The 26,880-nt window shown below is 36.7% G+C and overlaps 2 protein-coding genes across 2 annotated transcripts in view; both read right to left on the bottom strand.

Moving 5' to 3' along the window:
• Positions 1–10,995, bottom strand: part of LOC136716298 (collagen alpha-1(XIII) chain) — a 38,550-nt gene extending 27,555 nt beyond the window's left edge. The window contains exons 1-7 of the mRNA XM_066693899.1: positions 10,713–10,995; positions 7,026–7,061; positions 5,364–5,390; positions 3,353–3,403; positions 883–918; positions 662–688; positions 510–536 (exon numbers count right to left, since the gene is read on the bottom strand). Of these exons, the coding sequence (XP_066549996.1) occupies positions 510–536; positions 662–688; positions 883–918; positions 3,353–3,403; positions 5,364–5,390; positions 7,026–7,061; positions 10,713–10,949 (441 nt within the window). The 5' untranslated portion in view covers positions 10,950–10,995. The remainder of the gene's footprint in view (positions 1–509; positions 537–661; positions 689–882; positions 919–3,352; positions 3,404–5,363; positions 5,391–7,025; positions 7,062–10,712) is intronic.
• Positions 10,996–15,028: 4,033 nt separating this feature from the next.
• The window catches only part of LOC136716297 (collagen alpha-1(XXIII) chain), a 42,371-nt gene continuing 30,519 nt past the window's right edge, over positions 15,029–26,880 (bottom strand). The window contains exons 3-4 of the mRNA XM_066693898.1: positions 17,575–17,619; positions 15,029–15,060 (exon numbers count right to left, since the gene is read on the bottom strand). Coding sequence (XP_066549995.1) covers positions 15,029–15,060; positions 17,575–17,619 — 77 coding nt within the window. The remainder of the gene's footprint in view (positions 15,061–17,574; positions 17,620–26,880) is intronic.

The raw sequence follows: 26,880 nt of genomic DNA, 5'->3' as shown, positions 1-26,880 counted from the left end.
GTGCCTGAACCAGAACTTTGCTTTGTAAAGCCAGGGTGCTTAAATAATTTTTTCCATTAGGGACTCCTTACAGCAAGACCATAAACATGTCACCTTGATGTATAGAACTTCACTTCCTGCTTTGCTCTGAAACCTTTCCATTACACCTCTTCTCTTTAGACCAGTAAAAAGTACTGCTTTATCTGTGTTACTTTTTAACAGTTCAAGCCACCCTTAAAGAAAAAATGATACCTGTGCATATTTCTTTATTTCACCATAAAAGGAAAAACAAAATGATGAGTTTCAGTATTTTTCATGCAAATAACTTGATTGATTGATACATATTTAATAATGTAGCACAACATAACTCATACAGAAGGGATAAAACGGGTAAAATGTTTAAATAATTCAGGTGTCCAAACAGAATCCAGGTGAGCAATAAATTAAGAAAACGTTATGAAAATTTAAACAAAACAAAAAAAGTGTATCTGTAATGTTGATTTTGATTGTCTTTGGCTGACGCTCCTTACCATATCTCCTTTCAGACCGCTTTGTCCCTGAAAACAAAAGATATGACCAATGAAAAACTGAAGAGAAACTGAAGTTTTCCTTTAGAATGATAATAAGAAAGAAGAATGGTAATAAATGTATTGCAAATCAGTCAGATATTTCACACACTTACTTGTTTTCCATCCAAACCAATCGGTCCCTGAAATGAAAGAACAACACAACTTGAGGTCTTATTGTTCTAACAGAAGAAGTGAATCCTTGTCATGTACAACATGTCAGATGATGGAAGGAATCCAATGTAACAGCTCTTACTCTTGGCAGCTTTAGTGATTGATTGCTGTATGACTGTAATACATACATTTGAGGATTCAATGCATATAAAATAAAACCTACCGGAAATCCGGGAAAACCTCTTGATCCTGGTTGGCCCTGAAAGAACATGAAGGGGAAAATTTGCAAACCTTACTTTTTGAAAGGAAGGGTTTGATATTTAGTTGATAAATCCCCCCAAAAAAAGGTTTTTGAACACAAAATATTTGATTTATGTTTGTGCCACAAAGAGTTTCAACAGATGTGGCTAAACCTTTGAATTTGAGCTGGTGAATGTGACAAAGAATGAAAAAATACAAAATATAAATACAAACCTTAATTAACAAAGTAACAGCAGTATAGAGCATGGATTTGTACATTTTTGGAGAAACCAACACACACTTGCTAAAACACACACACACATATCATGAATTTGTCATACAGCCTCCAGGCAAAAAGGTCACTCTATATTCTAATAAAAACAGTGGGAAATGGCCAATTGAGAGAAAATTACAAAGAAGATGTGAGGAAAACTGAAATGAAAAATAGCGGTCTGTCTGGGAAGCTCATTCCTGAGGCGATCTGAAGTGCAATGGTAGAATAATAGGAATTCAAAATGCTAATCATTGAGGTAGAGGGTTGAAACAATAAGTATATAACATGGTTGAATATGTCATTTGACAAAGACAAACAAGACAAACAATACAGTAGTGCAAGGCCTTGTATAGTCTAGGGCAGATTTTTTAAGATAGAAACTTCAAACAAGATACAGTTATGTAAACCTGCAAATAATATAAAATATAACAAGTTTTCCAAAATCCCATCCTGTGTTTATTATTCTTTAATTATTGTCTGTAATAACTCATATCGGGGTTCAAAGTAGAGAATCCTGCTTAATTCTATTTAAATGATTAAAATAAAATGTTATTTATTTTTGGGGGGGATGGGTTGGGGGATGCAATTATGTTCCTAATGACTTCTGAAGTCAAGGATCTGCTCTCCAGTCCTCAGTAGCAGGGAGGTCTGTCTCCTCACAGGAAGCAGTTTCCATCTGATTAGCAGACAGAGAAGCACAGACAGGAAATTGACCAGCTGTCACTTATCAAACTCATCTGTGAAAAGATTTAGCCCAATACATGAGAAATAAATACCTGATATTCATTTAACTTTTTTGTACAATACAGCATTTTAAAAACCTTGAAGTCATATCTGGCAATACATTTCAAATCCTATTATATTTGCCCCTAGTTTTAATTATCGATAGTTCTTAATTTCAAATTGCATTACAGAGTTGGGTTGGTTAAAATGGCAAGTATCTGTAAATAAAAAAAAGTTTTGCCATTGCTATAAAGATAATAACTTATCAACACACCCTTATTTCAAATAAAGTGGGTTTTTTTACATGTTGATAGTGTGAAGATTTTTGTTTCTTTTCTTCCACAGTGCGTTTCCACACCTTGTTGTTTACAGGCCAGTGAGACAGCCTAGGACTAAATAACCTAAAGCTTAAATGTAGGCTTTGTTCACCTGACAGACCTTTCCTCAAGTCTACATTTCCATAGAGTGTCTGCACCACCCATCTCCGCTCAACCCCTGTCTGAGGTCACCGTAAAGTAGCTTGTCATTTTCACCTGTTCAAATTCTCTTGAAAGAGACCTTGCCCGTTCATCATATATCACACTCTAACAGGCCACCGCATCCCCTGCAGTCTGGTCCTCATTAGCAATGCCTTATTACAGGGTATGTAATAGTCAATCCAAAAAACAGATGTCGGGTCAGCTCAAGCAGTTCTTTGGCCTTGCCACTGGGTGACCTGAGATTCAAAAACCACTGTGAAACAAAATGATTCTTCTTGGAGTAATCAGAAAGGAAATTGCACATTTAAGAAGGGAAACAAAATCCTTTTGTCTTGCCTTTCCTTGGCACAGAAATAAGACATGGGGTCAAAAGCAATTTCTGTTTGCGATAATTCTTTTCTTTATACAATAGACTTTTTGTAAAGACTATTAATATCGTGCATTTTTCTCATTTAGGCTGTTCTCCATGAATCGAGAAGGGAAACATTAATGTTTTCATTTCCTCCTCTGACAAGCTGATACAGAGATACTTAGTACAATTTAGTACAGTCCAGGAGGAAAAAAGTTTCACAAATAAAGATTTTAATAAACATTTACTACATAGCTTTCAACTTCCATCGAATGGATGCAAAGAGTTTAATTGTGCAATTTCACTTTGTAATTGTATAGTATTCAAAACTTATGACATCTCATGGTTGTTTTGGGTGAATCTGACTATCACGTATCATGACCCTGAACTTGATGTGAACTAAGTGTGAACTAAAATATGGATGGATGATTATTAGGTTCTGTTTTAACAATTGATAATTCAGCGATCCATGATGGTTTGACTGGAGAAGAAGGCATCTTGCACAGGCCTGAGAAATGTCTCACTCACTCATGTGGAGAAGTTCCCTGTAAGTCCTTGAGTCATACCTGCATATTGTCTACATAGGCATATTTCACATTCACTTCACAAACATTAAATGCACACTCACTGGGGGTCCACGTGGCCCAATGATGGACATCCCTGGTTCCCCTGGCGCACCCTGTGGACACAGAAGGTGATCATGAAGAGATGCATGATGGGTGAAATTGAAGCTCCTCCCCAGCAGGAACAAGCCTCTCTGCACACCACACCATGACAGACAACCACTCGGCAACTACCCAGTCTCTGCATTGTGAATCAAATTATTATTATTATTATTATTATTATTATTATTATTATTTATTTCTTGTATACGTGTACACTATATTGTTTTGCATTTAATTTTATTAGTAGAAAGGTACTGATGGATATGAGGATATTAACTATGCCACACATTTCAGTTAAAAGATGTAAAAGGATAATGCTTCCCAGGTAATTCAAAAGCTTTTCTAAATCATCATTATTATTATTTTAATGATGATGACGACTACTACAAAATGTTAATAGAAGCAACTCAAATAGTAATATATATACACACACACACACACACACACACACATTTCCAGCTCTCTACTCTTAGTATCACTCAGCAAGTGAGGAGCTATAGACGCACATATTAAAGCTCTGTGGACAACTCCTTTGGCACTAAGTGGGTGATTTGCACTGTGTCGGCCTCTGGGAGCTTTAGTCCATACAGTTCAAAAGACTGCCTCATTACAATCAGAAAGCCAGTAGCCAGACGGGGCAGGCTCGGGTTTCTAGCACTTTTCTTAATTGGTTTCCTCAGAAACTCTATCTTGTTACTGCCTTTGACAGCCAACGATAGATCAAAACACAGGTGATTTTAATTTTTCGAACAAGCAGCCCTTCAAGGAAAGTATTTATTTTCACATTCTACTGTGGGTGTCTGTTGGAAAACCAATCGATGCAGTCGCTATCTCCGAATTACCAAAACACACAACTGCAGCAAAATGTGCGTCTGGTCAGGGGTTTAAAGTTACCACGGCCGTCAGAACAGTAATTACGGGGCTGGAGAACTGCTGAAGATTCACAGATAGCCCCTTTTTAAGTTCAAATTACAAGTGATGGAGGAGGAAGGCAACCAACTGCACATGAAAAGTAACCCAGAAATGAACTAAAAAAAAACATTGCATTTGTGATATACTGACTGCAGATGTTAAACACAGAAGAAATTGGGTTTACAGATTTAATTTCCTCCTGCAGGACTGTTTCTCATGAAAATCATTGATGTTATGCTAACCCTTTGCTTTGGGGTTACCGTTATATTCACACTGAGCAAATTTATATCAATTGCTATCCTGCTAGAAGTATGTTTATTACAGGAGAAGGAACAAAACTATTTCATTTGGCTTTGTAAATAAATATCCCTGCATGGTAAACCTTGACCATTGTTTTCAAGATTTGAAAAAAGTACTGAAATACCCCACAAAAAAGTACTACATCTAGACAGTCCTCATTAGCAAACCAAAATTCACCTCCAGGGCAAAAAATTGGAATAAAACGATGCCAATATGTTTTGTAAAACATCAAAAAGGTGAATAAGTTGTGTTTTACACTTCATACACACTCACTACATAATTGCTGGTAATATATAGTTGCTAAAAGAAGCTCTAATTGATGAAATGCTAGAACACCTATACAATGCATTTCATTTCCAAAAAGAAAAAGACAGCAGTTTGTATGTGCAGAGTGAAAACAGAATAAAAAACAAACGAACAAACAAAAAAATATACACTGGGACATGGCCAACAAGCATTCTAAATTTCCCAGACATTTCCACCAGATATATACCTTCATAAGACGTGCTTTTCAGATTCTTATTAATAAGAAAGGACTTGCACCAAACAAAACACACTTACAAATGCTGCATTGGTTAGCATTGGTTACAACCAAGATGAGGCATACAGAAAAGACTTAAAGAATTTCAGAAACAGATCTCAAACATCTACAGTTCTTCTAGGACTCAAGCCAGTGTAGGATTTACTTCCTTCACCTGTATATATGAAAGGGAGCCCCCCCACACCCCCAGGCTCCTTTTCAGCTTCGTGTCCTAGACTCACCTTTTCACCGGACTCGCCCTTTAACCCCTGGTCAGTCACAGCAGACACAGTCACATGCAAGGTTTGAAGGAGAGAGACACAAAGAGAGGATCGGGGTTAAAGACACATAGAGGACACAAGGCATGCAACTGAATCCAAAAGCAGCAGTGCCGTTTAAAGATGGGACATACGAAACTGACAGGATCTTAACTCAAGTACTGTATTAAAAAAAAGGTGAGCTTTCTGTTGGGGTGGCCAGTAAGTCTTGTTTTCCAGCTTGATTAATACAGTCTGAGAGGTACGTGAGGGAGCAGGAAGGGGAGGCTTGGGGAAGGAGTTGCCATAGTTAGCAAAGGTCAAAAAGTAATTGAATGTTTTATTACTGTACAATGTACCAAATAATTTTCCGATCCGTGTTAAGCGACTACAGAAGCAGATGCCAAGTTCTCATTTAATAGATTTTTTGGTACCATATGGATATTGTGAAGGAAAGAAAAACACTAATTTTGAAAAAAGAATAGGCTGAATCACTGCATATTCTGTTTTTCTCATTAACCTCAAGCATTTTGTTCAAGTTGTATTTTCTACATTGTACAGCACATAGTACACAACTGTTTATTCTTTCAAAACCTCCTGAGCTTGCAGGATTTGAGCCGGAAATCAAGGCTGACTTCTGCTTCAGTAGAGTTAAAAAGAATTAACTCTATTTTCTAATAAAAACACCTAAAGGTTTGTATATGACAACGTACTGCGGCTATAGAGACAGAAACAAGATACGGATGATAAGGAAATAGTTTATTCATAAAATCTGTTATTGGCACGACATCTATTTTTAATACACAACAATACAAGGAAGTATTAATTTATAGCTGGCTCAAGAAATAATCAAGTGATTGTTTCTTCCAAAAAAAAGTCCCAGAGGAAAAGAGGTTGTGAGACAGGGAAATAAGAAGAAAATTTAACAGGCCATGTCTTTACAGAAAAGCCTGTAGTTTAAGATTAGAAATCAATGTATTGAATGCCTCTGATCTCTTTAGAAAACAACATCAAAAGTGACATACACCTTAGCTATATCAGGTGTAAGTATAACAACAAAGCTAAATGTTTAATGTTCACAAAATAAAAATGTTGACCTAGCAGTGAATCGCAAAGTACAAACCTGGATCCTTACCCGGTTTAATTTACTGCCAGAAGCCACTTTCTACTGCTATGAAATGGCAATAGGTACACGTTTGTAATTTGTGATTCATGGGTAGTTGAAATCTGATTTGGTCTAGGCCATGATATCAAATGATATATGTATAAAACATAGACTTAATGGTTGCACTTCAACTAAATTTAAACAATCTAAAATCTTATATAAAAAATAGGATATAGGCAGATATACATGTTAAATTAAAAGAAAGAAAAGGTCTTAATCATATCCAGCTATGCTTATCAATTTCACGGCTTGTACTCTTAATCAGAAACCTTCCCCTTCCTTGTTAAGTATGAATAGCAGTCTTGCTTTGGTTAAAATGCTCCATTGTAACATTGCTTATGAGTTGGAGTTCACCATGTAATGTTCTCTGTAAAAACAATAAGCTTACAAATGTAACATTGCAATATACACTAAATCCCAAAGAGGTTCAAGGCTGCCTGCACAGAGCTATTGAGTGGCACTTTTGTACACTTCAAACTCACCATTCTTCCTGGAATTCCCATTGCTCCTTTGTCACCCTAATAATCAATGTAAAGTCAAAAGGAAGTTGGTAAACAAAGATTCTTTTTTTCTTCATCTAAATTTTTTTTTTTAACTTAACTTTACAAACATTTTTTTTGGGGGGGGGGGGGTCACATGTTTAAGTGGTAACAGATATGCTGGGCATTTCTCACAGTGGTTCACATATTTAAATTAATGTAAGATTCTTCCAAATTAAATACATTTCAAGAACTGTCAAGAATTTGCCAAAGTTTGTAAAGTTAAGCTCACCTTATACAGTGACTATAACAAACCACTAAACAAAAATTACTGGTTTCTAAGCACTTGGCAATAGTGGTTGAATAGCGTCAATGCAGACATGCTAGACAAGATGGGTGGCTTAATTGATGAGTGACTAAACAAGACCTCCACGGGGGATATTCGACAATGGAAAATGTGTTATTTATGACCACATATATTATATTATGTGTCCGACATCATCTAGGAAAGCCATGGCTGGATGCAATGGATCTTAAAATACATCTAATACACAAACACGTTTCCTACAGTGCAATAAAACATTATGTATTAAAGAGGTTAATAACATTACGTTAACCATCTTACAAAATAATAAACACGCACCTAAATAAATCTGCCCTGATATATACAATTTAATTCAACATTATTCTTTAGATATAGACAGATAAGCAGCATTAACACATTTCTGTATAATGATAGTGTCTGTTTTTAATCTTAAAGCTTAAAACTTTTTCCAAGACAAAATGTATGGCAAATAAAATGCAAAATAGAAGAAATTGTAACTCAAAGTGGGTTACATATGTTCAATTTGACACCTTCTGGTTTTCAACACAAAAAAGGCAGACATAATATGCCCAGACTCCTCTGGCACTCATATAGACATGCATCTCAACAGCTTAACCCTTATGATCCCATCATGTCATCACATACAGAGGCCTGGTAAATTGGGGTAATATATTTCAGTCAAACATGTTAAATGCTTGTAACACTGTGTCATACTGGGTTCAGATTACAAAACATGTGAAACTGTATTATTGTGGTAATAGTCCTTAATACATGTACTAACAGGAAAGAAAAGATCATATGACATGTCCATTGCTTCGATCAAATAAACTTAATTTGACAAGTTTTAAGTTCAATTTGCCATGTAGCACTATAGTGGTTACTTCAGCCACAACATCTTCTTTTCATCCAATGCATGGATGCATTCAAATTGCACTTTCAAATGCAATTTAATGATTTATGGACTAAGCCACTTATTCCACTTAATATTTTAATAACGCACTATATAGAAATAATGATCTCTTCTCTTCCAAAACCAGTGAGCTCATAGGCATTTCTCACTATTTTTGCATAACTCCATGAACTCCTGAGGTGGTGAATTGAGTTATTATTTTAAGATGTCATTCTGTATGCACTTAGACAGTTAGTCTGGCCACATGCTGTGTCAGTGTGTTAGGGTGGGATGGCGATGACAGATTTTTGATGGCTCACTACAGGGTATATTTCGGAAATTAAAAAGATGGTGTTTTGGCTTAGGCTGTCAAAGGATTTAGGACAGAATAAGTGGTGAATCATCTGCATGAACATTAGATATTGCACTTGAGCATATCTGTGTGTTCACACAATGTGGTGAATATAGTCAGCTTTGCGATGGCCATTAAAATATTGACCTTGATTACAGGGCAAAAACCTGGATATTCAGTCATACTGAAAGGGAACACTTCCAAAATTATATATGCATATGTATAAATTAAATACATATTAATGGACTATGGGGTTGATATACTTATGCAAATATATATATGCAAGGGTCATTATAATCTTAACACAATGGCAGAAGATCAAAACTAAAATGTCAACAAGGGTAACGCTCACATTTTGTCTTCACTATAGCACATCTGGTACAATGCGTCTTTCGGGCCCATAGCGACTCATGCTACCAAATTGTTCTTTAGGATTTTCATCATTTGAAGCAACACGTACTGATCCCTGGAGATTTGTCGGTCAAGATAGGGTCTCATTAGAGCTGTCCGTGGTGCTGAACCTCTACCAGAAATAAATCTATCGATTAGCACGTCACCCAGACAGAAGGTCCATCTTCTCTTGGTGATAAGATTGCAAATTGCAGTATTGACATAAGAAATGTCGGTCAAGTACTGTAAAAAGGGGAAATAATTCTGACAACGTTGCTCAGCTTCACTTTAGCAATAGCACTATGCATTCCTTAACCCAACATCGTAAACCTCCTCTCAACATGGTCAGCCTATGTGGCAATCAGTGTGTGTTTCGGGCTACAGGACGGCCTCCGAGACTTCAAAGAGAAAAGTGATGGATCACTCTTTTTTTTAAGAGGCCACTCGGTCTCCAATGGATAGTGAATTTCCTTGGTGGTCTCAGGTTAGCTCCCACACAACCTCAGTATACGTACCAAAATCACCACAACCTGGAAGATTTATGGACTTCCATGAATTTCACAGCAGGGGCTGATCAGGTGTATTTGAAGAGTGGCCCCTGCTTGCCATATGAGAGATCGCAGCTGAAGGAGATGTTTAAATTATTCCTATTTTGTGGTTTAATTTCTAGCTTTTCCTATTTCCTATTATATGTATGAAAATCAATGCAAGTGGAAACATCTTGGGGAGACCTTCATCCTGCAGTGGATCTATATATGCTGCTACTGATTATATAGATGTGTATATATGTATCTCTCTATATATAGTATTTTAAATTAGGATAATTAAACACACCATCATTCACTGCCATTCAGTAGTATTTCTATGCTTTGCTTAAGTTTTGTTTCTGTCATTGAAGGAAACACCTGGTTTGGAATTCTTTAAATAAACTGTTACAAAGCTACCTAAAAGCACATTCTTTTAAACAGTATGTATGCTTTTTTCCATTGTGGATTTTCATGTTTATGGGCTGAAGCTGCAAGATTTTCTGACCACATGAAGTGGTCCTTGGATGGATCAAAATATCAATATGGAGTCAAATGTTGGCTGTAGAAGACAAAACCTGAGGGTGAGATGTGATAGAACAATTCATACCACTTCTTTTAAAATGTTTACTATTTAGACCATTTAAAAAACGGGAAACAAACAAGAATATGATGAGCTGATTTTATAACAAAAGTACAGATACAATAAAACACTGGCACACTGACTATCCTGTAATCAAGTTTAAAAGCCAAACACCAGACAACCGCAGTACAAACAGTTTTCACAACTTTCAAATGAGTGGTATCTTTTCATAATAAAAAAAAAACCAAAAGATTCTACTTTCACTGAATTCACAAATGCATGGGTGGCAGTCCTTGTGAATTCACCTCTAGAGAAGCACAGAGACAGAGAAAAGTTGACACAAAAAGCAGGGTCAGGCCGGGCAGCATTAGCAGAGGTAACATGCAGACATCACTTGCCGAGATCAAATGTAAAATGTCAAATGTCTTTCAATAGTTTGATATCTATCTGAATAACACAAATCTGAGTTTGTATTGGATGGATCTGGCATGACCTTCTCTTGAAAAGAGACATATGGCATTTCTTTCTTTCATCTGAGTAGCTACTATATTTATTGAAAGAGTAATCTCCAGAAGTTAAATAGCAACAACACTACCACACACAGGACAGAAGTTAAAAGACAATTACCGGAAAGCCAGCTCGTCCAGGAGGACCCTGTGAAAAGGGTGAGAGAAATCGGTACAAAATAGAAAGAATGAAATTCACAGCAACCAAAATATTACAGAGATGCAAATTATTACACAAAACAAACAAACAAACACACACAATACACTGTGCAGTCCAGAGACACTCAAAAGCACTGGAGCATTGCCAATCTGTCCAATAATGCGTTTGTCCTTTGTGCAAACATTCAGCTGTTCTCATGCCAAGATCTGAAGTTCATGCAACCAACACTGCTGGTTTAAAAGAAAGATGCTGTGCAATTAATATCTCCCCTTTTTTTACTGGTGTGATGCAACAACTAGTATCCTTGAAAAAAAAAGTATAAAAATGCAATGTGATACAAATTAGTTTTTCTCCAAAATAAAAAAATCTTAAACCCTCCCCCAACACCATTAAAAATACATATTTAAATGTATAATTACCCATTAACTTACTATTTTGTTTAATATTGTATTTGAATATTACCACTCTGATTTGTCCATGGTTAGCTTAGTGTTTCCTTTATAACCACATTACTTTTTCACAAGGAAAAAAAAAATAGAAATCGAAAAATGTAGGAAAGTGTTCTCTATGACACATGGAATTTACTTTTTGTTCGTTTTTTTAAGTATTTTTCTATGTAGATTGCTAGTGTGAGTAGCTTCCATTTTAATGTTTTGGGCACTGAGAAATTAAACGTTGTGGCAAAATGCCATTTCCTTTCAGGAATATTCCTGAATTATTTAAATCTAAAAACATTATCATCATTGTTGAACAGCAGCAACTTATAATATCATATCCCTGGCATTGATTAACACTAATGTATTAAGACTCTGTTAAACTATTCCCGTTTGTAACCCTAAACCCACACTGTACTGTAGCTCGTTTTTCCATATCAATGTGTAACTGGCATATCATTGGAATTTGAATGTTACGGGAAGTAATTCATCCTCAACCAACCCTTAAACAGGACTGAATTGAAAAGGTATTAATAGATACGCCATGTAGGTACATGTTTTTTTTAGAATGATATCACTAACAATGCCATCAGATTTAGTTCCTGTCTCTCCTGATAGTAAAAGCGCTCTTAAATGAAGCTGGATAGGACAGAGGGCAATTTATATTATTGTTTGACCTGAAATCAGATCAGGTCAGATGTCCTTATTTTAAACCACCCAGTGGAAGACATCCTTAAGTTAAGTTATGCGGGTTTGGGTTGCCTGCAGCATAAACAACATATGGGGCTGATTTGACAAAATGCTTCTGAATACAGAAGGAATTCCCTCAGAGGGACTCGAGTAACACGTCTGAAGGAGGGAAATCCATTTAATTATGGAGGAAACCCCGTAGAGGCCAAAGGAGATCTCCACTGCTGAACTCCACTCTTGTTGGTTCTCTTCCTGGGTAAAATCCATTGATTGAGGCCATGGATAGATGGTGAGGTTTAGAGTCAAGTGAGACCTATATGGATTTCTTGTATAAGTGAATGTAATATTTCACACTGTTAAAGAAATAGAAAAAAAGAATGTACAAAGAAAGGCAACAAGCTATGTGAAAAGAACTTGATGTGCAATTTTATAAGGGCAGTGTTTTGAACTGTGAGATTACTTGCCCATTAAATTGATTTAAATGGTTTAATCCCTTATTTTCTTAATTAAGGTATACAATGTCAAGACATTAGATGACAATGTTTAAGCAATTTATGCATCAGATCTCTGTGCATTTTATGCTTTTGAATAAAGAAATAGCAACTGATCATGTGTAATAAAAACTTTTAAACAAGTCCGAGTGGTTAGCCAACAAAGGAAAACATGGCCCTATTGAACATTCAGTTGCTGGGTTTGTTTAAATAATGGATTTAACAGTCCCATTTGTAGAATATGCAGCTAGTAAATATAATAATTACAAAGGAAAGGATGTCTCGACTTTCACTAATTGGAATTGCAATGTTACAGAGGGGGGTACATGCACAGAAGTACATTGTTGACAGAGGCCAAGTGGGAAATGCCCTTAAATTATCATGCTTTAAATAATTCTGTATATCATATTATAACATACAAGGTTCAAAATATCAACGAACAGGAAATAGGAAATTGCATGGAGTTTTACAGTTGTAATTGTGTATGGAATTATGTCAGTATAAATTGCTTTTATGCTTACATAAGTAATGGCATAGAATCATTTTCAGAAGCAGGCCTGTATAGGGGTCACATATCTTAAGTAAACTAAACTGAACTTCCTTTTTAAGTTAAAATACCTATTTCCCTCTCCTGTTAAATAAAAGAGCCACTGTTTTCAACTTTAGTTGTTTTTATGGTATTTAATTTTAAATTAAAATGTGTGTAACTTTCAAACAAAACAGGTAATAATGCTGGTTTTAGTTACTTTTGTTTGTATTTTTCAAACACTTATTCACTAGAATAAATTGACTGTTATATAAAGAAATCGCTAAGATGCACTACAGCACTGAAGTAGTAAAGATTATGCCATGATGTGTCCCTTATATTGCTACAGAAACCATTAAAGTGCTCTAAAGATCCATAAGGATAAATTAATTACATTGTATACTTTCAATAAATTAATGTCTTAGAGCTGACAATGTTTAGCATTTTTGAACAATCTGATTAAAGTGTTCACGTTCATTAAATTACCCGGAAATCTTTAAACGCAGAGCCGTGTGCTATACGCTTTATGAAGCTGTCCCATATTTGAAAACCCTCCAATGGCCTGTGCCCTGAGCTCCTGTCGGCTAATTAATCACAGTCACAGCACAATCGGGGATGGCGACCTTCACCCCTCAACTTAAAACTGCAGCTGTTGCATCTGGTCCCGGTTTTAGCTCTCGCAAGGTGTTCAATGCATTCCTGGGTCCGTAAGGATTAAGGTTAGGCAGGTTATCCAAAGGCAATGGATCATTCAAATTTCTGGGCAACATCCAAACCAAAAGAGAGAAATGTATATTCCAAGAGGTCCCAAGCTTTCAGGTCCAAAATGGAAGCTTGAAGCATTAAGCTCCTTAAATGCGAAAATGGTAGTTTAATGTAAGTTCCCATTTGGAAACCACCATGAACTAATAAACCAAGTTAACAGGAACCACATTCACATGTTCATTTTACACTAAGGAAAGCAAAGAGGTTTAAATATACAACTCAAATAATGAAGTATGAAGCATTTAAATTATAGCTTGGGAATTTTTTACTGCTCTGTTCGCTACAGTTTGTGTTCCCCTTCCTGAGGGAGCAGGCTATGAAACCCAATGAGACAAATGAAAGCACCTACAGCCATCACTGCCAAACTGCCACAGCCAACCCTTAAACCTCTAATGGCTGCCCTTGGATTTGGAGTGCCACTGTAATACTGGAATAATTATGATCTTCACACTATCAGGGTTATTATATTCACAATAAATTGTTGGTTCCCTTAAGTAATCCATCAATCCATCCATCCATTTTCAAAACCGCTTATCCTTGTGGGTTGCGGGGTCCCTTAAGTAATGAAGACCATAATTGGACTGAAAATCAGATTCTGTTGCAAGCAGGAATTGGATTGGCAAGCACTTTCGTTGTATCAATACTTTGCTTCATTGCTTTATTATTAAAATGATGTGCTTAAATTCAGAGGTATATACAAGGACCTTCATGAACAAGCCATTATGTTAAAACTAGATCTTAAGTTGAACTTTGGCACCACTGTCATCATCATAGACTTTGAGCAGAAAAAAGCACCCATGCACAAGCCACAGAAAAAGGAAAAAGCCACACAGCAAGTGATGGAGTTCGCATGATCACACAGAGATAAAGGCTACAAATATTTGAACATTACAACAACACGTTTCGGTCACGTCATTAGGTGAGGGGAATTGAGAGAGATTTTAAGGTAGCAGGCATCATTATATTGGTAGGAAAATCTCAATGATACCTCCATTGTGAATGACATTTACACTGTGTAAATCAATCATCAGAGAAGCTATATATAGCTTTATATATAAGCTATATAAAAGTGAGGTTTGGTCTCACAGTAGTGTTTAAACATTTTCCAGATCAAGCCTTCAATCATCAAAGGGCATTCAAAACTCTTGTTTTCATGACTAGCAGTGTTTGTTGGAAAAGCTCCCTCTTTGAAAGCAAACCACAAAATACTGTACTTTACTGACTACAGTGCATATGCAGCTTGTCCAGAAAGGGGTTAGTGTTCGGTACACTTTCATATCGGTGTGGACAGAGTACAGTTCTCTCTGAATGCTGCTTGACTCACTACTGCAGAGCACACACACAATCAACAGTCACTTTACCACAATATTGTCATCCAGGAGAGCATCTACTTACAGGTGGTCCTGAAAAAGACAAAGAAAGAGAAAAAAAATGGTTAATCCCTGATGGCTGTAAAACAAGACTCACCTAAAGTTGTAGTTGAATTGATCACTTCTGTTGAACGTAAAAGTGAAGCAAATCCATTATCAAGAAGTTGTCGTTTAGCAGATGCCAGGGTCAACAGCTGCCCTTCCAAGCTCTGAATGTTGGTTTTTGCTGTTAAATTAAGGGTGTAATGGAAACAACTGAAACAGGGAGGCGACTGTTTGATCAACTCACATTAGCAACTTTTTCCATTTTGATTATCAAGAACAACTCTATCAACAGTGAAACAGTAAGAACTTAAACCGATTTGAAAAAGACAACGCAGAACCCTGCCTCACCACACTAAACACATTCAACTATAGGTGCCTGAATTGAGTCTTTCATTGAACAAGCCCCCTGTCTAGATCTTGAACCTTTCTTCACGAACACATGAAGCCCTGAAGTCAGACAACAATGTCATGGATTTAAAGACTGTGTGAAAGCTAGCACTCCATGAACAGACAGCAGTAACACAACACTGGGAGCCATTACCGCAGACACCACCGAACAGCCACAATCAAGCGTGTTGCTGAGCGCGTGAATGACTGCAGTTCTCGAACCACTTTCCCAGACTTCCTCTGCGAGCCAAAGGTCAAATGAAAAAAATAATCCTAGACTATTAAATTTGATATAAAGAATATGACCTCCTTTGTTGTTAATGGAGAATAGAGACGTGTGAAAGCAAAGAGGTGTGTATTATAATGTGATTTACTGTATTGCAAACAAAAACTTTTCCTGGTGTTCTTGCTAGAAAAGTAATTAAAACATTAGGTGGATAGTGAGAAGCCTTGCATTTCACTTCCCCAAGGCAGTATTGTTTGACTTGGATTTTGTTATGAAGTCAAATGACTTAAGGTTTGGAGATTATAAAAATGTGGCCACAAAATACACTGGAGCAGGTTTACCACATCAACAGACTCAATAGACAAAAATCTATTTTATATAATTGTGAAGACTACAGACTATCAAAGTATTACAGGGCATTACTGTACATTCCCGTGGAATTTGTTCTAGTTTACTTTTGAAGTATTTCAATGTATGTAGGAATGGCAAGAAACAAGAGCAAAAAATGAAATACAACACTTACAACAATATATATGTAAGAAATAAACTCCAGATGGCATGCTACTCCATTAAATACAATTTTGAATCATTTGAATGCTTATTTTCTAGTTCACAATAATACACTGAAAGGTTCATTCCAATATATAGGCCTAATGGGATAAAAGTTAACATCTAAAACAGCCAAGGCCGGTTACATGAATAACAGTGTAAGTTTAGGAAACTCTGGCAGAGAAACCTTGAAATTGTTTTCTCTACTCTAAATCTATAGGTAGGAATGTAGAAGGCTGTAGAAAAAAAAGAAAAGAAAAAAGCTTCCAAGATAAATTTCCTGAATTTCCATTAAAGCCAATTATATCTTGAACACAGTGCGATTAATCCTAGAACACGAACTCATTAAACATTCAATGAAAGTGATAAAGCACAGCTCAAGATTGCATTCCATTGCATAAAAAGTGAAAATATATTTTCTTTGAGGACATATTTGCAGACCTTTCCTGTTATCACAGGAATGTTTTTATAGTAATCAGAGGAAAGGGAAGGTGTTTTAAAACTTCTGTTCCATAATCAGTGACTTTTTACGAGTTTCCCCTCCTGTGGAACTGTCTGCACATAAATACACAAAACTGAAACAAACAGAAACTGTAGTAAGATTTACTGTGGAGGGGGAACTAAGAGGACTTTTATTTAGCCAAAGTGTTTGTTTTGAAACCAATCAATTTCCATCTTGCCTTCTGCACTGATAGTTGTAACTTTATTCTCACATACAACTTAAAATAGCTTATGTTGGCAAAAGGCCAGACATAACAAGAATGATGTGCCTGAAATTTTGAAGCTGGTGACAGCCAGACCAAACCCAAAACTGATCCTACATCTAACCGGTATCTGCCCTTGACATTGTTAGTGTGCACCTCCACATCAGCAGACTGAGGTCATGGACGTGCTAACAAACAAACAAATACATAAATAGATAGAAACTTCTTCTCAATTAATCCGTACACACATAAAAAAATAACCAGACGTATCTCCATCGACTCCCGCCAAGCTGCAACACCATCACATAAAGCCACTTTTTTCATGACAAAATATTTAGCTGCAGGTTTACAAGAAATCCTTTTGTAAATCTCGAAAGATTACTACAACACGAGTGACTGTAACTGAGCATTGGATGCCAAACACAAGGCTCAAACTGAAGCTCCACAACCATCTTGGGCTTTTAACACGTGTTGGTATGCAATATGAAAAAGGTAATTTCCAACATTTTCTAATATATTTAATAAGCAAAAGTGACATCGTCCTTAAACATGCTCATTTAATTTCTCAGAAGTCTGTACAAACACTTTTACTGCCCTAGCTCGATGGCTGTGTGTGCTTAAAGCAAGGAGACCTACCTGGATCACCATTGCGACCTCTCTTTCCCCTTGCTCCTGGAGGTCCTGGTTTGAAAATAACCAGCAGTTAGTCAAGGGTTAGACTACAGAATCTGTGAGGCAATATCCCTTTATCCATGCAAGAGTACCTCCTTCCAGATACTTTCATTAGATGTCCTGAATGAGAGTTCAATCATGAATTAAAAGATATGTACATCAACTCAAACTTTCACTGAGTAAAGTGTTATTAATCCTTTGGTATCCATTCCATTCCACTCTCTGAACAATTCAATTGATGGTAGTCGGCTTTAAATAATCTATAGTAGCTTTGAAGCAATATTTTTGACCCAGCATTACTTAGTTTTATTGTAAATTCAAACAGTTTTAGAAACCCTATACAAATTGTAATTTAAATAGACTTTTAATGTATTTTGTTTCTTTCAAAAGCTCACCTTTATCTTTTTTTGTAATTACCATCCTCTTGTTATAACAAAAGGATGCTGCAATACAGCTGGACTGCATCAACATTCACTTTAATTTCCTTTTCCCCCCTTTCGTACATCTGTATTGAAAATAAGGGATATTGGGATATTGCCCCCTATTACTAAAATATTCTATGACTATATATATATTTATATTGCCTCTCCGTGGCATGCAGCCGTAAAAAAGTGAATGCGATTTCATGCACATGCAAAGCAAACACAGAGGGCCAAGAGCTCTATAAATTAAAGCCACCCAGGCATGCTTTACACCAAGTGTAATATTGTGGAGTCCAATAACTCTTCTGCCCTGCTGTTCAAATAGAAAACCTACACCTCGACATACAAGAGGGGAGAAGTGCTGAGGAAAATTCCTGATGCAAACTGGATCTGCCATTGGGTTCTGCAACAAGAGCAGCACGGGGCTTCGAAGGACAACTTGCATTCAAAAGCAGGCTGGATGGAGGGTTTACATATATATCTATAGCAATGTCTGCTGAAACATTTTCACTTCAGCACGTGATCAACATTCTTCACTCTTGCACATATTAGTTTATAAATACTTAAGTGTTAGTTCAATTTTGCTCAACGTTTGGACGGATGATGGGTGAGCATTTTATTTCTGCTTTGACGAAAAGGAAAAGTGAGCGTTTAGTCGGGAGGAAAGCTGTGGTTAAATGTTTCTTTGGTTGTATGAGGGAGGGGGGCTACTTCAGCAAGTCCAGTCTGAGGGCAATGGGGAAAAGAAATCTGAACTGTCTAGCACGAAAGAGAATCAAATTTAAGAAATCCAGCCTCATTAAATACATTTTTAAAACACATCAGCATTGGTATTTCAGTGACTATAATAGTCAAAGATACCATCCAGTAAGCCATTCACATAGTGATGCATGTTAAAATCTGAACTTCTCCAACCTATCCTGGGACCATTATGAAATCTGATAACAACATTGCTATTTCACCTCTGGAATAAGGATTAAAGACTTGTGCAATAACTATAAGTTTCTATGATGGGCTTACAATGGGCTTTTCTAATTGTTTATATAGGATTGTGACCTTTGACCTAAGTAAATAAGTGATCTCTGATATGTATGTATTTTAATGTAAGTTCAGAGGCAGTGGGAATACCATCCTGAGATGCTTGCCATTGGTGATATACATCCAGGAATAACCTGCGGAATTCCAGGCTGAAAATATACCCCGATCTCTCGCATTCCCCCTGCTCCGATTCCTCCTGTAAACACTGTAGTGCTCTGGACAGATGCATCAGCTTTCATACTTCCGTACAGTAAGTGCTGGAGAAGAATTTGATTACACTAGTCTAAGTCTCAAGCCAAACACAGCTTTAGGTTACACTACATTACACTTCAGTAAACACTGTTTGTCCAGACGATAATTAGGGCCTAATGATGATTTGGTAGAGAAATTAACAATGTTCTTTATGACTTTAAACCATGGAAGACATTTCTCATCTTAGTTTTAAACGGATTTTGCAGTAATCATCAGGAAGTGGTTCTAATACTTGTATAACATGGGTATTGATACTAATAATAGACAAGAAACAGTACTACATAAAATTTTCTAAAACTTTATGAAAACTTCAGGACGTTGAGTGTAATTCAAATGTGCTTGATCAGATTTCTGTTTTGCAAGCTCATCGGGCAACTTTTTATAGGAACAGATTTCCTCAAACCTTCTTGATTTTCCATAGAAACTTTCTCGCCACTGATATGAATATACTCAGCTTCCCAATAAAATTGTGGCTATATGGTGTATCACCAAGACAACTATTATACAAATCTGATATGCCATCATACACCTCAGACGTCTGAGAGGAACTAATAAAATCCTAATAGAGGATCTGTGTACTTCTACTAACAAAAAATGTGTCTAGACATGCCAACAGTTCATCACAAATGTTGCCTCTAGTTGAATTTTCAACTGTTCCACTACAAGTTTACCCAATGGAAGGCCCCACTACTAAAATGGCTTAGACCGCATCTGAGCAGCTATTGTTGCACAAATTCCCTTCTCCAAATATTTTTGTGATATTTGATACATTTCACCATATGATGTAATTGCCTTTCAACATCCACAAGGAATACACACTGCACAGAATAAATAAGAATATAGAATAAATCTGATTTCATGTCCCTTTCTGAATTTTGATATTATATTTTCATACAAAGATTTCTTCTGTTGACTGAATGAATTCAATACTTTTCACTTGGGATGGAATGAAAGTTCTGTGCCCTACCTCAACTAAATGTAAAACCAATACATGAATGCCAACCACATTTAGAAATAAAAAAATATATGTTATAATCGGCTAACATTTCTTCTGTCTCACAGTTTACTTTCCAACTTGTTTGGCAGGATATACACATACCTAATGTGCAGCTGTCTATGAGTGAGGCTCTCATGCTCACAGATTTTGATAGGTCCTGAATGGCTCTTTAGATTGTTTAATTGACTCATTTACAGATGTGGCACAGGGGTTTGAACTGAAGGATTCACCAGCCTGGTTGCTTGAGGAGGACATTCAGGAAATTAAAATAACAGATGGAAAAATGTAAACGGTTTCTGCTCATCCTGTGCCACACATTTGGCAACTCCTGTATATAAATCTACACTTTGTTTTTAAATACCTTCTCAAATAGAGCTTTATTTGATTAAGAAAATCAAATAACAGTGGAAGCCCACCACAGACAACTTCCATTGGGCAATAAATGACTTCCAATCAGCAGCATATGATGTGGTCCCCTGAAAATAATAAACCCAGATTTCTAACATTTTGAAAACTATCAAAGTTGAACTAATAGAATAAAAATAGAACCTATTTTAAATCATTCTGGATATCAATAGAATTGGGCAGCCAATCTGCATCCATTTTGATTGTATGGCATCTTCACAAGAGGTGTTTTAATTTGGCATCAATGCATGTGGATTACAGCAGGAAGCATAAACTTAATTTGGTTGGCTTATTTAATAAACTATTATTTTTTATGTGCAAAAAATTATTAAAAAAATCAGTGTTTTCTAAGAAGCAGAGTGAGTTTGTAAGGAAGCTTTTGTAAACAAGTCCACTGAAGCCACCTAATGTTGTGTACACAGCATCTATAAGGGCAGGCCCAGAGGAACTCTCCCTTCACAGTGCCCATATCAGTGACCCCTTTAGGATATTGTATGGGTACTCCTCTTTGGTTTCCTCCCTTGTTATTTATATATCCACTCCCAGCGGCAATGTAAGAGTAGCTTCCTGGAAAAGCATGAGAGGTATGACAAGATTTTGGTAGCATCCCCTGCTGCGCCCAGCAGTCTTGTTCTCACTGCAGTTTTGCAGCAGTGTTTTTTCTAATGGAAACGATTATCTTCTGAACTCACTTGCCTCAGCTTTCCTTGAAAACAAATATGCCGTGTCAATAAAAGCCAGAGCCCTGTTCACTTCTCCTTAGCACTGAAAAGTGAGGGCCGCAAGGAATAGACAATGGACGCTGCATCCATTTGTGTGAATACGTGTGACGTCTGACTGGCGGAGCCGTGTGTATATGTAATACATTCAAAACTAAGCTGTGGATCATGAAGTTGTGCAAGAGAAATTACATACGATCACAGCTAACGAATCAGAGGATTACATATTAACAGCATATCACTATGAAATTTTAAGTTTTTATATTTCATTTTAACCACAAGGTCTAAAAGGAAACTGGCATGTTCCTAAAATTATAGTCTTCTGTAATCTTAGGTGCTGCAATAGAGTATAAATAGGATGTTAACCACTCTTCTGGAATCGATTCTATTACGTTCTATACACAACATTAAAAACTTAAAAATGTAAACCTGACCAAAAAATGTCAGATCTCAGGGTTTCAGGATGTGTTACAGCCTAACCTCCTGGATAGCAGAAAAACTACAAATTCACCATACTTGTCTTCCCTGCGGCAACTCGAATCAGTAGTCAACCGATACATTTCTTACTCAATATGCTTACACCTTGAAAGTAGTTAGTTTCCATAGATTACATGCAGTGTTTTAAATGTTGCTTATGATACAATATATCTGGAAGACTGGTAAATATCTTAGATATACATTAAAGCAACACAACTCAAGACCATCATTTGAGGAAGCATACCAGTTTCCCTTTAAGTGCAATTATAAAGTGGTTTGGGGGGTATACATTCTGAAGAAGCTAATTGTAGGAATGAAAAGAATCTCACACAATAGGAAAGAAAATAGTCCCTACTTGCTGTTCCAAATCATGGTGCAGACCTCACAATAGATACTTGTGCTGCTGGAAAATCAATATGCCCCTGTCATAACCAACAAAAAAAGAAGCTAAGTAGAGATTCAAATATTTTCACTAGCAGTCTGTGGACCAAGAAAGTACTTAACAAGAGATTAAATAATTGTGCTTTGCTTTTTACAGGAGAAAATGACAAAGACCACATTGTCTCTGTGCCAGAAAAGTCACCATTAACTTGACTTTGCTATTATTCTCCCAAATTGCTCTCTGAGGGCAAGCATACATTATAAAATGCAAACTGCTACTCCACTCTGGCCTCAGTAAGGGTCTCTTACTCAAATGCATTTAAATGAAGTAGCTGCAGGAGAGGTATATAAATTGTATTTAGGTTTGTAAAGCTTGTTTGACAATAATAGAATTTAGACAGTAGCAACTGAAGTGTAGTTGCACTGGAATCCAGTCACTGTTGCATACTTGTCACACTTCCAACTGAAAACACAAAGAAATATTGGCAAGATCCGTGGCAGTGATTTAACATTATTAAGTAATTGCTTCCCTTCTTACAATAAATTGTGCTAGTATTTTTAAAAGCAAATTACACAAAAATGATTGATCTACGTGTTGTTAATCTCTACGTGCTGCTAAGATAAGTACAGTAGTGTGGAAATAATTTTGTGAGCACACCATAGTTCTGGGGTTTGGAATTGTTCTGTATAAGGCAAAAAAAAAAAAAAAAAAAACACTAAGTTCCTAGGAAGTGTAGTTAACATAAGATAAATATTATTTTGTATTTTATATCCAATAAGATTTTTGGGGGAATAAAATATTTCTTTAACATGCAAATCATACAGGTATAGCAATTAACCTTACTTTTAAATAGGGTTCTCGACACTTTATTCTGAACTAGGAAGCTCTTTGCAATGCTTTTGTCAATATTTCAGGAAAGAAGCTATGTAAGAAATCTAGGGAGACAACACTACCAGAGCAAGACAAATCAAGCCCAAATTTAAGCCAAATATGCCATTATTGGCTCACCTGGTTAAAAAAAAAGAAAGAAGAAAACCTCGGCCTCAGCACAGAGCTCCTAGTGGACCAGAAGGTCAATGCGTTCAAAAGGAGATCGCATTAACACCTGATGAATCCAACACCTGCCAAAGCAATTAAGCCACTGCACTCTTGGCTGGGGATTTTATCAAGAAATATGTCCTCATGGAGACACGAAGAGGCTTATAACTTCTTCCCCTTCTGCTTTTTCTAGCAAGTATTAATCAGACTCCCAGATACTATCTCCTATACCACCTACAGGAATTCTTAAAATATTTTTGGGATTATTTATTTATTATCCACCTGGTTTTGAACCCACAACCCTATGCACAGGTGTCCAAAGCCCTGACCATGCCTACACAGCACAAATGTCCTTATTATGCACTTAATAATAATATAATAAATAGTGTCTCTCATTTGCATTTTCCTATTAGTTTCATACTTGTTACAGATCCTATATAATGTTACATATTCTGTGCCTCTCTTTTGTTCACTTCCACAAGTGAAATCCCTGCTAAAACACAATTTTGCCACAAGGTTGTAGGACTGTGTGTTACTAGCTGGGATGCTGAGCAGTTTCCATTATGCCTGCATGTTTTAGAATGGCTTTAGAGCGTAAATAAAAAACAATGTTGCAAAATACTAACCACATGGGCCCCTTTGGATTCCCTTACACTTATACACTTTCATGTAAATGATCTAGAAGTAATCAGTAATCTCTTACTCTTTTAAAAAGTGTTGGTAATCAGAATACTCGTCTGACACGAGTAACTGTAACCGGAATGCAAGTCTCAAAATTCTGTAACCTGATTATGTAACGCCACTACTTGTGTTCCATTACTCCCCAACCCTAATTATTTGTCATTGTAGATCACACCAAAGCATGTTTGTGTGTGTGCCAGAAATGGAAGAGAAGTGGCCACACGTGTCCTGACGATTGGGGGTTTACAGGAGTCAAATTAGGAAACTGTACTCATACTAAGTAAACATAACATATAATAAATGTTTTTCTTCTCCTTAAAATACAACAGAGAAACCAAAATGACTTTTCATGATACAGAGGGAAATTTAGTTTGCACAGACACATCTGTCCCCTAGAAAAGGGAGTGTCACTTCTCTTGCCAAGGAAATTGTTCATTTACCCTGCCAGCTGTGACCCACACAGTGTGCTTAACATAACCAACAGCATCATTGGCAGAGAAACTTCTCCCTACATGAGGTATGGCCTTATCTGGCTCAGACTCGTTTTTGTTTTCTTTCCGCTTACGACACCACTTCTGGCACATCCTTCCTTGATTAAAGTGGGACAATGTCCATCAAGCAGCTGCATCTGCATGTCCTGCCCATGTGGTGGGCTGTTACTCGAGGAAGCCAATTAAGCATCTTTTCAAACACGTGTCAGACAATACATCACTGTTGCTGGCAAAACCCAGCTATTGGCCTGAAAGCATATTTCTGGAACAGCAGCAGACAAAAGGAGGCAGGCACCATATTCTTCCTCTGACCTGCAACACAACAAACTAGGGGGAAGGATACATGTTTGTGTACACATTTATATCAGATCTGATTTAGCAATCTTTAACCAAACAAATACAAAAATATGATAAATACATTTTCTGCATGTTAAAGCAAATGATACATGTTATTGTAACTATTGTAATTGGAGTAATGATTCACCCCTATTTAGCAATTGAAGGTAAGAATTGAAATAATGGAAAATTACACTGGAAATCATTAGCCTATCAGAAAACCTTTCTATAGCAATTACGCTTATATATGCCTCCAGATAATGAATCTCCAGTGCAGCTATATTATCACAAGAAAAGCATAGGATTCTCCAGAAATTATTAATACATTTGCTTCGGTCATCTCTCAAAGGCACACTCTCCAGATATGATTGGATTTTTACATTAGTAACTGAATAGGTATGAAAGTGCAGACAAGGGGTCACCTATAGAGTTGCTATGGGTAAAATGTATAATTTTAGTATAAAGAAGTGCTGGGGCATTCCTATTGATGCCCCAAATATAGTGTTACAAAGAGAGGGTTTCAGTTTGGCATAGTTACTTTAACAGGAGAGCAGCACATAGACTGCAGTGAATTTGTGAAATAAATCAGGAAAGGTCTATGCTTTTTCCATCTGTGCACTTGGCACTTGGCCAAGGAACAACGTACCCAGTCCGACATTAAAATAATTCGAAGCTAAAAGTTTTGTTTTCGATAATTAGTAAAACAGAGACAGAGGGATAAACATAATAAATATCAACGTGGTAGGCTGACCAAAAGCATTGTAGACAGCCTACAGTTTTCACTTTCATAATGAGGAGACAATTTTACCACCTGGAGGAAAACGTCACGTGTCCATCTGTAATCGAGCCTCTGTCGAAACTTTTGTGAATACCACAGCTCACTACCCGAGTTATATTTTACATTTTTAAATACAGATGTCTGCAGCAAAACCACGCCATCTCCCAGCATTGTTCGCGGGGTCATTGCCAGCACAGGTACTTGTCCTACATGCCCAGGTACTTTTCAGTAGGCCTATGCTCCTGCCATCAGAGTCAAATGTGTGCTCAGCCCTTGAAGTGTTCTTCCAACTCCAGGAACAGAAAGATGATCTAAATGTATGTTTGGCAGTCAAACGCAGACACACTAGAGTTTCAGCATTTCTCAAATAATGCCTTCCCTCCCTCTGAAACACGCTTAGATATAAACAGACCAGTCTGTAGGAATGGAACTAGACCCACCCTGTGTCCTGTAAGAGGAGACCTGATCCTCCGAGGATATTCAGCCATACGGCAATGGCAAAAATACACAAACCACCTATATTACTCAATACGCAAAATATAAATGTGTTCAGAATAACAAAGTAAATCGTCTGTAAACAAACCTCTAAATAAGAGCAAAGTTTAATGCTCTTGTGCAACATAAGCTGCCCCAATAAAGATATATGATGATGCCATGGTCTGCTTAACAAAGATGATTATTATCGACACACAAAACAGTTGTGGGGCTATGATTAATAACTGATATTTTGACATCAGGCTAGTATGACTTGGGATATTCTTTCTTTCTTATTTCAAAACCCTGATCTTGGATGCTTCATCTTTCTGCCGATACATATAGTCATGTACCTTTGTCAGCATTCAACAGGAGTAAAATCACAGCATGGTAAAGAAGATTAATACAAATACATGTATGAAGATAGATGACTAAGTAAGCACAGGTAAATGAAGGATGGATTACCAAGTCAGCCAAGTTTTTTTTACTCTTCACTGGACCAGTCTTGAATAGTCTGAGTCATGCTGTTTTTTAAATTTGTATTTACTAATACTGCTATTTGTAACATAGTCATCTTGTCATCTCACATTTGGCCAAAACATTTTGAACACCAAGGCTCTAACATATATACAAGCACATGATGCCATCAATTTCTGAGTCAATGACTGCCAAAAACATTTGGAACAGAAATCAAAAATAGCAAAGCAAAACAAGGCTGTTTATATCTGAGTAAATGTGCTGCTGCTTATTGACAAACACCAAATTGACTAAGCTGATTGG

Source organism: Amia ocellicauda, chromosome 20 (genome assembly GCF_036373705.1).
Source record: "Amia ocellicauda isolate fAmiCal2 chromosome 20, fAmiCal2.hap1, whole genome shotgun sequence".
Classification (NCBI taxonomy): domain Eukaryota; kingdom Metazoa; phylum Chordata; class Actinopteri; order Amiiformes; family Amiidae; genus Amia; species Amia ocellicauda.
The sequence above is the reverse complement of the archived record's forward strand: the minus strand, read 5'-3'. Positions and strand labels throughout refer to the sequence as shown.